We start from the raw sequence: 14,130 nt of genomic DNA, 5'->3' as shown, positions 1-14,130 counted from the left end.
GTTTTGCCTGCCTAAGGTAAATCCATCCCTGATGGAGGATTGCAGGAATCGTGGGGTAGAGGTGTCCTTTCATCGGATTGGCTGGCCCAGCGCTGACTCAGCTGTGGAATGGCCAAATGGGGGAGGCAGCTTGATGGCTGAGATCTCCAGGACTCTAAACAAATTGAAATCATATTATGTGATATCATCTACTGTTAAATTCTGGTCTGTACTTGTAAAATTTTTATTTTAATACTGTATTGAGGATTTGTTCTGTTCTGTGTATTGTATTGTGTTGTATTGACCCCCTTTTTCTTTTTGACACCCACTGGACGCCCAACCTACCTGGTAAGGGGTCTCTCTTTGAACTGCCTTTCCCGAGGTTTCTTCCATTTTTTTCCCTATTGGGGGTTTTTTTGGAAGTTTTTCCTCGTCTTCTAAGAGAGTCAATGCTGGGGGGCTGTCAAGAGGCAGGGCCTGTTAAAGCCCATTGCGGCACTTCTTGTGTGAGTTTGGACTGTACAAAAATAAATTGTATTGTATTGTATTACATCTGAGTGCAGGATTCCACTAATTATGGAATATCTGTACATTACCATGTGGAACAGGCACCGGACACAGAAAGGTAGACATGGTTAAAAGCACCACCACACGTTTATATACAGTCCATCCATCCATCCATCCATTTTCCAACCCGTTGAATCCAAACACAAGGTCACGGGGGTCTGCTGGAGCCAATCCCATATACAGTCTTAATATTTAAAGTAATAAGTGCACACAAACCCCAAGGTCCCCAAAAGTCCAGGCCAGCACCACACTATGCCTCTTTCTCTTCAGGCTGCTCCTTGCCTCCTCCAAGACCTCCAAATGGAGGGAGGCGGCCCCTTTTATAATCACCCGGATGTGCTCCAGGTGCCTCCTGACAATCTTCTGTCGGCACTCCCCAGTGTGGCGGAAGTGACGGCTGCGTGCCCGGAAGCACTCGGGTGTCCCCGATCCTCTTCCCCCCAACACTTCCGGGTGTGGCGGAAGTGCTGAGGTCCAGGGCTCCGTAGCCATCGGGGTGCCCCCTGGCGGTGACCACGGGCCCCTACAGGGCTGAGCTTCAAAGATCTCTACCCGTGGTCCCCAAAGCCACCAGGGCGGTCGCCCCCTCGTAGTCTGGAGGAGGCGTAAGCGTCCCGGCTTGGGCGTCTCAGCTGGGTACCACCCCCAGCCGCGTGCCACAACCACCAATGACGACTTTGATGAAAATACCCATCCACCCCCCAAAATGAAGAAAATGTGGGAGATATACCCGGTGTTTGTAGTAACATTTCAGAGCGTTTACATTTTGGACTGTGAAGTCAGCATTGATGAAAGTCTCATGGCTTATAAGGGCAGACTCTCATGGATACAGCACATCGTGTCAAAGAGAGCAAGATTTGGCATAAAGTTTTATGAGCTTTGTGAATCTAAAATGGGATACATTTGAAATTACATCCTATACACTGGGAAATGGACAATGTCTGATCTGAAATACAATCAGTACGGCGTTGCTGCGTCATTTGTGCCGACTTTGATTGATGCTCTGCTGAATTAAGGTTACTGTGTAACCATGGACAGTTTTGTATTTCGCCAGAGCTATTTGACATCTTGCTGCAAAGAATGACTGGCGCATATGGAACAAAGTGTCACCACCGTCACGGCACACCTGAAGACTGGCAGAGCTAAATGACAGTAAAGTGCATGTGCTGAAATGGAAAGACATGAAAGACGTTTGTCTTCTTATCACCGTACATAAGGTAGCTACAGTCTCTCAAAACTAATACTAGAAAAAGATATTTTGTCACCTGGTGGAACAGTGCATTAGAAATGCATTCGTCTTATACAAATACAAAGCTGGTGAAACGGAGTCTCATGGAAACTTTACATGCCAGCATTGCAGCACATCCAACCTCCACACTACCGCTAAAGAGACGCGGTTGACCCAGGACATCACAGATCAGTGCAGAGTGTCTTATTGGTAGACATTTTATTGATTATATACCTCTAGCAGAAAAAATAAAAGAATCCAACTCATAGCTGTGCAGTGTGCTGTTCAAAAACGGATAAATCTGGAAAGAAACGCGTGATTATCTTCCCAACTGTGACGCTGGATTGAGTGTTTCGCCGTGCTTTAAGACTTACTACACAAAGGACTCATTTTGAGATTATATGCTGTTTTTGTATCATTAGTAATATTATTATTAATGTTATTATTATTTTTGCTATTATTGCTCATTTCTTCTTATATTTTTATTCATCATTACTATTCTTATTTGTATCTTTATTATACTTTTGAAAGTTAATAAAAATGTAACTTTTTATGGTACAAAAAATACAATTCTTTTTACATGTGTTTTTGGAATAAAATGGAACGCCAAGGAGGTTAAACTCCGGGTGATGACTGGCGGTAAGTTTAACTTGGATACCCGCCTTGTTACAAAACCAGAAAATAATAAAACATCAGAGAGGAGACAAAAGAAATCAAATGAAGATAAAGCTGACAAAGAGAAAAACAATTAAGAAACAAAGGACAATAACAAAGGAATGAAAAAGGTGTCAATAGTAAAAGTAAGAGCCTGGCACAAAGATAAGGAAATATCTTGTCAATCACTGCGTCTCTAGGGTTGTGTCAGAGGTGTCCATCACTCTTTATAGTCTGCTGAAATTTGACAGATCAGTAAACCAACATACCTTACAGCCTCCTGAAGACTGTTGAGTACACATCGCCGAAGATCTTGATAAGCCTCTTTGTGCTGTGGAACGGCGACTTTGTCTGGGTGACATTGACTCAGGAAACTGAAGGAAAAATGAGAGACTTTATCATTAATGTCTGAGAGAGGCACCTTGTTCGGAAATGGTGCAAATAAAGAGATGAGGTGTGGAAGGTTGTTGACTCCATTTACGTCTTTGTACTCTTCAAACAAATCATCCATCAACCAAAATGAACGTTCATCAAAGCCATGTAGTAAACTAGAAGAAAAAAAATGATGAGAGTATGACATTTACTTCTATGGTACATTTTCATATACAAATGTGAGCTGAAAGGTTTTTACAAAAAGTAAAGCAAAGAATTACAATAACAAAGAAAAAAATAAATAAGGAAATAAGTAAAAAGAAAAAATGGAAGAGTCCTTAACAAAATCACACATTAAAATACAACAGATTATAACTTTTTTATGTATGGTGCTCTATGATTGACGTCCTTTCTATTTTGTAGGTTCTGAGGTGTGTTTGAGAGGTGACTGTTGTGTCTCCAGAATGAATGTCTTCGATGACTTTAGTGCTCTTAGTGCTTTAGTGTTTTTCTTCTAATGGCCATCATTGTACTGAAGAGCAGCTTTTATCAGTCTTGTGGTCACACACATCCAGGATTAGACAAAGATGTCAATAAACATATAAATACAATGCTATGAATGGTGTCTTCTGATATGTCTGGAAGCTTATTTCAAAAAGTTTTCTTCTTTTTCTGACAACCAGTTAGAACATCAGAACAGGCCACTCAGCCTAACAAGTCCTATCCAGTTAATTCCTCCAAAATATTTCAGTTTTTAAGGTCCCTAAAGTCCTCCTGTTCACCACACTTCTTGTTAAGGGGTTATGGTGCCACCTAGTGGCTGACACTATATAAACAGACAGTGAGTCCTGTTGGTGGTTGGTGGTTGACTGTTTGGCATGGACAGTTTGAATAAAGCAGACAGAGCTGACTTGTGGAAAACGGCTCCTCGTGGTCTATACACATAAACATGGTGTCAGAAGTATGAACTGCAACCGCAACAATTTTACAACAAATCAACTACATATCCAGCTGAAAAATACTTTATAGCCAAGCAACTACGTACACAAACGTCATACCACCTCCAGCTGAGATGAAGATGTCCGGCAACTTGGCTAAGAACTGGGAGATCTTTAAAGCAGAATTTCAGGACTTTATGTTAGCCACCAGACTACATGAGAAACCCGCAGATGTACAAGCAGCCACCCTCAGACAAGTAATGGGTAGTGACTGCCAACACGTCTACTGACACAATCTGCACTTGACGGAGGAACAGCAAAAGGACGCCGCCACCATCTTGACTGCCCTGGAGAGGCATTTCAAGCCGACAAAGAATGTCATATTCGAGCGCTTTGTCTTCGGATCCCTTATGCAAGAGGAAGGTGTGACAATAGACATATTTGTAACTAAACTAAGGGAGAAAGCTGTAATGTGTGATTATGAACAGTTGAAAGATGAATTGATTAGAGACAGGCTGATGTTAGGTATTGCTAATGAGAGCACGCAACGCCACTTGATAAAAGAACAGGAACTTACTTTGACATCCGCTATCAACATCTGCTGAGCTACGGAGCAAACAGATTTGCGAATGAAGGCACTAACACAGGCCAAAGCGGAAGAAATAATTGACGGCACTGACGTCTGAAAGCCAGCACAACAAGGCACACTCAAGTCCAAGTCATGACTTCCGAGTAACCCTGGGAGCGCTGAAAAGTGCAAGTACTGTGGCAGCGCACACAACTGGGGAAGAGCCACATGTCCAGCTTTTAGCAAGGTTCGCAGACTCTGCAGAACTCTCAACCACTTTGTGATGGTGTGCCTTAAAGCGAAACGAGACCAGCGTCTGCTGCATATATATGGTAGACACCCAAGCCGAGCTTGAACGGGAGGAGGATGATGATGCTGAGGGACACATATACACTGCCAGTATGACGGGGTCACCCAGCTCCTGAGGAAAGAAGTGGGTTGCCAACCTACAGCTCCACAGCACCTGATAACGTTGCCAGCTGGACTTGGGAGCAACATGCAAAGTCATGAGTCTACAGTATAAACTTAAGCTAATTCCTAGCCAGACGAGACTGAAATTGTGTTTGCGGTAGGTGATGAAGTCAGTGGGCCTTTTCCACACCGAATGCCTGATAAAGGGACATAGTCACAGGCTAGAATTTGAAATAGTTCAATCAATAGTAGAGTCAAAATCCTCTCCTATCAGGTTCAACATGTGAGCGTTTGGGACTGATGCACATCACGATACTGGAAGAACTTCACAATTTAGAAGGCCATATCACAGAGACGCTGACCGAACACGAACTTACCACCAGATACCGGGACATATTCTGGAATTCCATCGAATATCTCCCTGGGGAAGAGTTAAATTAATACCTGGATGGAGCAGAACTCTTTAAAATTAAACTGCAACAAAACTAAACTCCGCAAATTGGTACTAACATGCAACTTAATAAAATGAGCTCCTTCCCAGTTAATCTTGGCGGTGATCTCATCAGACCTGCCTCTACTGCAAAGAATCTTGGTGTCATTTTTGATTCCTCCCTTTCTTATTCCGCTCACATAAATCACATTCAGAAACTTTCTTACTTTCTCCTCCGTAATATATGCCGTGTTCGCTCCTTCCTCTCCTTTTCTAACTCTGAGAAACTTGTCCCTACTTTTATCACATCCCGTATCAATTATTGTAACTCACTGCTGGCAGATTCCCCTTTTTAATCTTATATCACAGCTCCAGCTTATTCAAAACTCGGCTGTAAGAGTCCTGACTCAAACCAGCACCAGCGAGCACATCACACCATCCTGCTCCGTCTCCACTGGCTCCCTGTGTCTTACAGAATCGAATATAAAATCCTGCTAATAAACTACAAAGCCTTAAATAATCTCATGGCAAACTACATGAGTGACCTTCTCCATCACGATGTGCCTGCACGACCACTAAGGTCTTCTGATTCTGGTAATCTTGTTGTGCCTCACACTAATCTACACTCCATGGGTGACAGCAGGGCCTTCAGCTGAATGGCGAGTGCCCAGACTCTGGAATGACCTCCCGAAATTAATCAGGTCAGCTGACTCCATGAATTCTTTTAAAACTCATCTGTTCAGGAAGGCTTTTAGCTCTACTTGACTTTATTACCTTCTCTCAGTTTACCTTTATGTCAAGATGCTCCTGTAACTTGTATGTGTGTGCGAGACCAGCAATTATGTAGTCTGTTAGGCTTTTCTCTGAATTTACTATTTTACTCTTCTTTATTTTTTTATTTATCTGGTTTAGTACAATGCTATATACTGTATACCTTGACGTTCCTTCTTAAACTCTGTGAAGTACCCTTGAGCATGGGAAAGGCGCTATATAAATAAAATGTATTATTGTTATTATTATTATTACTTTGACCTGGATCGGACTGTCACACCAGTGCAATGCTCACCACACAATGTTCCAGTTGCCCTCAGGACAGCTGTCAAAGACTAACTGGACAAACACATACAAGATGGCCATCCAGCCCCAGTGACTGACCCCACAGAATGGATAAGCAAAATGGTCATAGGAAAAAAAACTGTCAAAATCTGAATCTTCATTGATCCAAAGGCATTGAACAAAGCTCTGATAAGGTCCCACTATATAAAGCTGACACTCAAAGACATCTTTTATAAGCTGCTGAAAGCCCATCTTTTTTCATTGGTGGATGCCTGGGACGCCTTCCTACAAATTAAATTGGACAACCATAGCAGCCTCCTTACAACATTCTGGACACCCTGGGGGTGAATACGCTGGCTCAGGCTACCCTTTGGCGTGTCAGCGGCTCTTGAGGTGTACCAGAGAAAACAACCTGAATTATTAGCTGGCCTGCATGGTGTCAAGCTGATTGCAGATGATATACTAATAGTGGGTTGCAGAGACTCTCTGGAGGAAGCCACTCGCGACCACGACACCAATATAATTGTCCTAATGGAACGCTGCAGAGAAGTGATGCTGAGACTGAGCAACAACAAGCTGCAGTTTACATTGAATGAAGTTCATTTTCATGGACACATACTCTCAGCTGAGGGTCTCAAGCTAGATCCAGAGAAGGTAAGGACTATAAAAGACATGCCTGCTCTCACCGATACAAAAGGGTGTACAAAGGCTCATCGGATTCATTACATACCTGTTGAAAATTCATGCCCTGCCTCTCAGAGGTGTGCGAGTCGTTGTGCAGGCTCCTGGATAAAGACACGCAGTGGCACTGGCTGCCCAAGCACCAGAAAGCCGTGGATGACGTCAAGCGCCTAATTGATATTACGATGTTAACAAGCTCTTCCCAGTACAGGGTGCCTCTAGTCAGAATGGCCTCAGCTGCTGCCTACTACAGGAAGGACAGCCTGTAGCATTTCCTTCCACAGCTCTGACCACAACCGAGCAGAATTACGCACTGCTTAGCGCCTCAAAACGACTTCAAAGTATGCTACTCTCACTCCTAAACTACACTCTGGAAGTAACTTATAAACTGGGCCCGATTATGTATGCGAGCAACACACTGAGCAGAGCCACGATACGCTCTCATGGAACACACACCACATGTCCAGCATTCCATCTACAGCATGTACAATGAAGAGAACGATATAGAGGACATAAACCAGGCTGACTATTTGAATGTCACTCGCCAGCGACTCTCACAAATCAAAGAGTCCACCGAGTGTGATGAGCACCTCCAAATCCGTAAGTCAGTAGTGCTGAATGGATGGCCCGACACGAAGGTGGAAACACCCGTGGCAATTAGGGAGTATTAGGCCTACTGCGACAAAATCAGTCTACAGGACGGGGTACTTTTTAAAGGCCAGCGTGTAATCATTCCAAAGTAACTGTGTCCAGAGATTCTGTGGCGCATACATTGGACTCACATAGGCGGCAAAGCCTGCTTTAAACAGGCTTGTGAGATGCTGTTTTTGCCAAATATGCACGGGAGGATTAAAGACTATGTAGGACAGTGCACTGTATGCAACAAATATGCACACGAACAGGAAAAAGAGACCATGGTGTCACATCCACTCCCCACACGTCCATGGCAGATTCTGAGTATGGACATATTTAACTACACAGGAAAGGACTTTCTGATGATCGTTGATAACTACTCAGATTTCTGGGAAGTTGAACTATTGCCTGACCAATCAGCAGACAGCATCATTAAGAGATGCAACGCTCAATCGGCCAGGTACGGCCAGCCCGACTGAGTCATTACGGACACGGGTCCACAATTTGCTTGCACTATGTTCTCTAAGTTTGCTTGTGAATGGGGTTTCCAGGATGTAACTTCATCCCCAAGGTACCTTAAAGCTAACAGCAAAGTGGAATCAGTGGTGAAAATTGTTAAAAGCCTTTGGAGATGAGTGAACTGTGCGGGTAATGACCCGTTGAAAGTGATTTGCTCTGAAGAAACACTCCGACTATGGGCATGGACACCAGCCCAGCAAACAGCTGATGTCCCACAGGTTGAAAACACCCCTCCCGGTGACTGACACACTCCTCCAACCATGTGTAGTTACGGATGTCCCTAATGTAAGAGTTGAATTTGAACCCTGGTCCAATGTGCACCTGGCATGTGTCTGAGTGTCATATGCTTCTGAGCTGATGCTTAAAAGCTGACACTGTTATTTTATTATTCACTATGATAAAATGTATCTCTTGTTCTTTACATAACCCCTTAAGAGAAGTGCTATATTTATGGCATAACCTTTCTTCTATAAAACTGTTTCCTGTTTTGTACCCAGCTGGATCATAATATATATATATAGGCCATTGTTCTTTTCTCTTCTTTGTGAAATTCACACATCTCCTAAAATAAGAATAAAAACAATACATTTAAAAAGTCACGTACATCCTAAACAAACAGGACTATCAATCAAATTGTGGTCATCAAAGGCAGGCATGTCAAACTCGCGGTCCCCAGGCCGCATGCGGCCCGCAACAGAAATCTGTGCGGCCCTCATGACAGATCCTAGTTAGCAGTAAACTTGTACAAAATGATTACTATTGTTTGTGATTGAATCATTCTGCATCTTCAGTGTTACTTATTGACTTTTCTTACTTCTGCCTTCTGACAAAAGCACGTTTTCCCATTGCATTACGGTACTGGAAACGTCATCTGCTAGCATAGTTGCAGCCGCGAAGTCACAACTGAAGTGCTAGGCTGCGGTCTGCGGCCCGGTGGAACTGCCAGCAACGGAGACTCGTTTAGTGAAGGGCTACACCAAAAAGGCTGCCCCTTCACTGAGGACACTTTTCAGAACGCTAGGCTGGTGACGTTTTGCAGCGGCGCTGAAAGAGGAGAGAGACCGAGGTGAGAGAGTATTACAACAAAGTATTTTTATGTTTCTGACAGTTTCCCCATATGTCCACAGAAATCTCGTTACTACGAAGTCCATTCAGCAGCAGATACTTTCATTACAACGAAGTGACCTTGAAATGCTTGAATGAATCATCCACAGAGCAGTTAGTTCTGTGGTCACAGCTCAGTTGTGGACATTTGCAAAATGATCTCCAAACAGAAACACTGTAAAAATGTTCTTTCTTTGAACATTCCTCGTACTGTTTTTTTTGTTTTTGCGGTTTTTGTTTTGTGTGGTTTTAAGTGATACCTTTTCCTTATTGCTCGTCAACATTTGAGAAACATCCATTGGAATTTAACTTATTGTCACCCTTCTATAGAAACGGCATACTTGCTATATGCAAAAAAGAAGAAAAATCTCGGGTTGCAAACGTATGCGAACTGCTGCATTTGAAGACGGCGAAAAAGCCGTTTTTATGTGATTGCAGTGATGCTTGTTCAAGAAACATTCATATTAATGCGGCACTCAGTCAAGAAAATATGAGGTTTTTAAACTCTCTTGGGACCCAGACAAACAATCTCACACGTGGCAATAGCGCTTCGGGGGGCACTTCAGCGTGTCGTTCCAGTTGGGTGGGGGGCGGGAATTTATCCCAGATCCCAAAAAAGTTCAGAAACCTCACAATATGAAGAAGAAGAAGAAAAGGATAATTTGTCTTCTGATTGATAACGGTGCTGACCACAACATGCTCTGCACTTAGATAATGTTCGCGTTGAATTCCTCCCACTCAATTGCACGGCAGTGCTTCAGCCATTGGATTTGGGCATCATTCGCACCCTGAAAGTGTATTATCGCAAGAAAGTACTGAGAAAAATTCTCGTCAGCATAACTTGTAGATAGGAGAAGATTAAACTAACGTGAAAGAAGCTATTGAAGCTGCTTCCATTTCCAACATCTTATCTTTGTGATGCACGTTTTCTGCAGTGACAGCAACCGAAATGAGATTACGGAGTAGACTGAACATAAGCAACGCACTTCACGTGTCACTGTCTTCCATCCTCCCCAGATCGGATTGTCTGGTTGCAGGAAAACAAGCTCAGGGCTCTCACTGATTCTGCATTAAGGTAAGCTGTATAATTTCTATTACTAAATTATAACTCAATAATAATAGAAATGTAATGTAAATTGTGTGTAAAACTGCCCTACAAACCCTCCCATAATCACCACATAAACTCCAACAACCCACCCATCCCTGGAAAAATTTGTTTCTAGTAAAGCGGTCCTTGGTGTCAAACAGGTTGCGGACCACTGGGCTACACTACTGGCTGGGCTGCTGAGACTGGCCACTGGGCAGAATTGACCGTCATGAGTAGTAATAGCCTGCATATTTTCACGTTTTTATGCTCTAGTTTTATGTAATTTTGTGCTAGTATTGTAACAGTTAGTGCAGACTACAGCTGAAGATCTGAAGTGGACGCGAGAGGTTGGTGAGTTGTTTATTAACATATTTTTGTGATTTTGAATTTGTATAATTAGTGTAGGTCAGGTGGCTTTTTGCATATCGGCTTATATATTAACTTTGAAGTAAACTTAGTAAAGTAAAATTTGATTTTTGGAGGATTTGTTTTCCAACATGTATTACTGAGCAATGAATTCAGTGAGCGTTTTCGCGATTTCAGTTCACACGAACAGGACTTTGTGCTGTTTACGTCACCATACTCTTACAACGTTGAGAATACGCCTGAGAATATCCAAATGGAGTTGATTGAACTGCAGTCAGATTCTATTCTGATGGCAAAATACAACGAAGTTGGTGTGCCAGGCTTGTATACTTACCTGCCACCCTCGTATGTGCAGATCTGTAAGTTGGCATCGAGAGTACTGTCTGTGTTCAGAAGCACGTACCTTTGTGAGGAATTGTTTTTGTTAATGAAAGCTACCAAAACCCCACATCGCTCAAGACTTACCGTCGAGCACCTGTCATCCCTCAGAAAAGTTGCAGCTGCACAAGATTTCAAGCCTGATATTGACGAACTGGTCACTAACAAGAGATGCCAAGTGTCGGGACAAAAGAAATAAATCTCACACTGTAAGACTCCTATATAAGCAATGAATAGAATATAATGAATATAATATAATAATATAAGGACTTAGCTAAGCGGCTAAGACACTAATTGTACGCTGTTGTACGGAGAGTGTATGGAAATAAATTGCTTTTCTTTAAACTTTAAGTGTTACATTTTTTAAAGTTTTCAGTATTGGAAAGAAAGCTACAGTAACTTTGTATAAAAGTATAATAGTATTTGTTACAGTGCAGCCCGCTGACGTACGTATGCAGTCGAAGCAGACCACCAATGGCAGTGAGTTTGACATGCCTGATCTAAGGTATCAACATCTGCCATGTCCTGTTAGCAACTAGGTGGAACCAATCCTGTTAAAAGTTTTCTGAATTTGTAATGAATTCCTTTTAAAGAATAGTCACCTAATCAATGGATTGTATAAACTGAGCACAGAGGACACTTTTTCCTTTGCAAAAAAACTGATATGATGCTTTTTGCCTCTTCGGAGATTTAGATAAAGAATAACGATTGACGCTTTCTCCTGCCTGTGTTGTATTGCTTAAATTGAGGCATTTCAGTGGGGGGGATTCTGTATGTATTAAATGTCTTCCACACTAATAAGCTGCATTTTAAATGGCAAGTCACAAAACAATCGTATGATAAAACTGTCAGAGACCTTCCTGAGGTGAACGTGGGACAAAGCATAAGAATGAATCCTCTTCCGGGTGACAGAACCAGCATATGGAGATGGGGAACTTGCCTCCAACAGGTAGCCCCACTCTCCTATCTGGTAGATGTGGAAGGAGCTCTGTACCGAAACAAGCGAGTGGACCTCAGGCCTGCCAAGTCTTCTCTGACCACGCTCACAGAAAAGTTTCTGGATAACACAAGACCAAGACCACAGCAGAGGACCAGCCGGAGCATCCACCTGAAGCGGACAGCGTGCCTAACTCATAGACAGGGAAGAAGGTGCAAGCTGAAAATGCATCTGACATCTCGCACTGTAAACACAGCGGCAGGCGGATTCAGCTGCCGAAAACACTCGACCTCTGAATATTTACTTGATGTGGTTGTGTTTGTTCACTTTACTTAAAAAAAAAAGTCTTTGTGAGTCAATGTGTTGGACTACAAAGTTGGAAGAAAGGGGATGTTAAGGGGTTATACTGCCACCTAGTGGACGACACTATATAAACAGACAGTGAGTCCTGTTGGCAGTTGACTGTTTGGCATGAACAGTTTGAATAAGGCAGACAGAGTTGGCTTGTGGAAAACGGCTCTGCGTGGTCTATACACATAAACACTACTTGGTCATTTATTCCATTTGTCTGTGGCTGTCCAAGCGAAAAAAAACTTCCGAATGTTTGTGTGAAATGTCCCCTTCACAAGTTTACAACTGTGTCCCCGTGTTCTTGATGAACTCATTTTAAAGTCAAAGTCTCGATCCACTGGAGTCTTCAGTCAGGTCTCCTCTTCATCACTCTAAAGGCTCAGCTCTTTTAATCTTTCCTCATAACTCATCCCCTGTAGCCCTGAATCAGCCTAGTTGCTCTTTTCTGGACCTTCTCTACTGCTGTTATGTCCTTTTTGTAGCCTGGAGACCCAAACTGCCCACCGTACTCCAGATGAGGCATCACCAGTGTGTTATAAAGCCTGAGCAGAACCTCCTGTGACTTGTACTCCACACGTCAAGGCGCTATATAACGTGACATTCTGTTAGCCTTCTTAATGGCTTCTGAGCACAGTCTGGTAGTTGGTAGCTTAGAGTCCACTTCAACTCCTGAATACATCTCATAAGATGTACTCTCACTTTTCAGACCTCTCATTGTGTATTCAAATCACATTTATATTCCTATTCAAATCATTTATATACATTTAATTATGCAATTATTGTATTGCATTAAAAGTTGCATAGTTAGATCTGGACCACCCTATACATTAAAAATTGCAGCAGCCGCTGTACTGCCCCCTGCTTGTCACCACTCTTAACATTGGCCAGTTCTGATGAGGGTCCTCACACCATCACCGTCTGCTTCCTGTGTCTGAGCCAATTCTGCACCCACCTAAAAACATCACCCTGAACTGACACTTCTTTTAACTTGATGCCCACCCTCTCATGTGGCACCTTATCAAATGCTTTCTGAAAGGCCAGATAAATAATCTCATAAGCTCCACTTTGATCGTATCGTTTTGTTGCCTCCTCATTAAATTCCAGCATGTTAGTAAAACACGACCTCCCTCTTCTGAATCCATGCTGACTGTTCAGAAATATCCCTGTACTGAACATGTACAGCTCAATCTTTTCCTTAATAATTCTTTCCATTAATGTACAGTACATGTGATGCACGTTAAGCTTACTGGCCTATAGTGGCTTGGGTCTGCTCTGTCACCCTTTTTATATAATGGGATGATATTTGCCATTTTCCAGTCCTTTGGAATTTCCCCAGTGTACAGTGACTTCCTAAAAATGTGTTAAGGGTTTGCTAACCTCTTTAAGCACTCTGTGATAAATACACTGTGTGCACAATTATTAGGCAAGTTGTATTTTTGAGGATTAATTTTAATATGGAACAAACACAGTGCTATCAGTCAATCCAAAATGTTAATAAACCTGAAACCTGAATGTTTCACAACGGAAATGTGAGTGTGAACATCATCAGGGGAATACATATGTGCGCACAATTATTAGGCAACTATTAGTGTGCAGATTTATTATGCAACTAAAGGAAAAATGAAAATGTTCCCATCTCACTTGTTTATTTTCATCTGTTATAGTGAGAATAATAAACAAACACCTCAAAATTTACAAATAAACATCTCTGACATTTCAAAAAAAATCAATCAATCAATCAATGACCAATATAGCCACCCTTCTTTCCAATAACAGTCATAAGCCTTTCCATTCATGGAGTCTGTCAGTTTCTTGATCTGTTGACGATCAGCTTTTTGTGGAGCAGTGACTACAGCCTCCCAGACACTCTT

The 14,130-nt window shown here is 42.4% G+C and overlaps 1 protein-coding gene across 1 annotated transcript in view; it reads right to left on the bottom strand.

Annotated features, from left to right (window-relative positions):
* Positions 1 to 2,636: 2,636 nt before the first annotated feature.
* Positions 2,637 to 14,130, bottom strand: part of LOC120521162 — a 200,575-nt gene continuing 189,081 nt past the window's right edge. Inside the window, exon 9 of the mRNA XM_039742990.1 lies at positions 2,637 to 2,976. Within this exon, the coding sequence (XP_039598924.1) occupies positions 2,649 to 2,976 (328 nt within the window). The 3' untranslated portion in view covers positions 2,637 to 2,648. The remainder of the gene's footprint in view (positions 2,977 to 14,130) is intronic.

This window comes from Polypterus senegalus, chromosome 1, assembly GCF_016835505.1.
Source record: "Polypterus senegalus isolate Bchr_013 chromosome 1, ASM1683550v1, whole genome shotgun sequence".
Lineage (NCBI taxonomy): Eukaryota > Metazoa > Chordata > Cladistia > Polypteriformes > Polypteridae > Polypterus > Polypterus senegalus.
The sequence above is the reverse complement of the archived record's forward strand: the minus strand, read 5'-3'. Positions and strand labels throughout refer to the sequence as shown.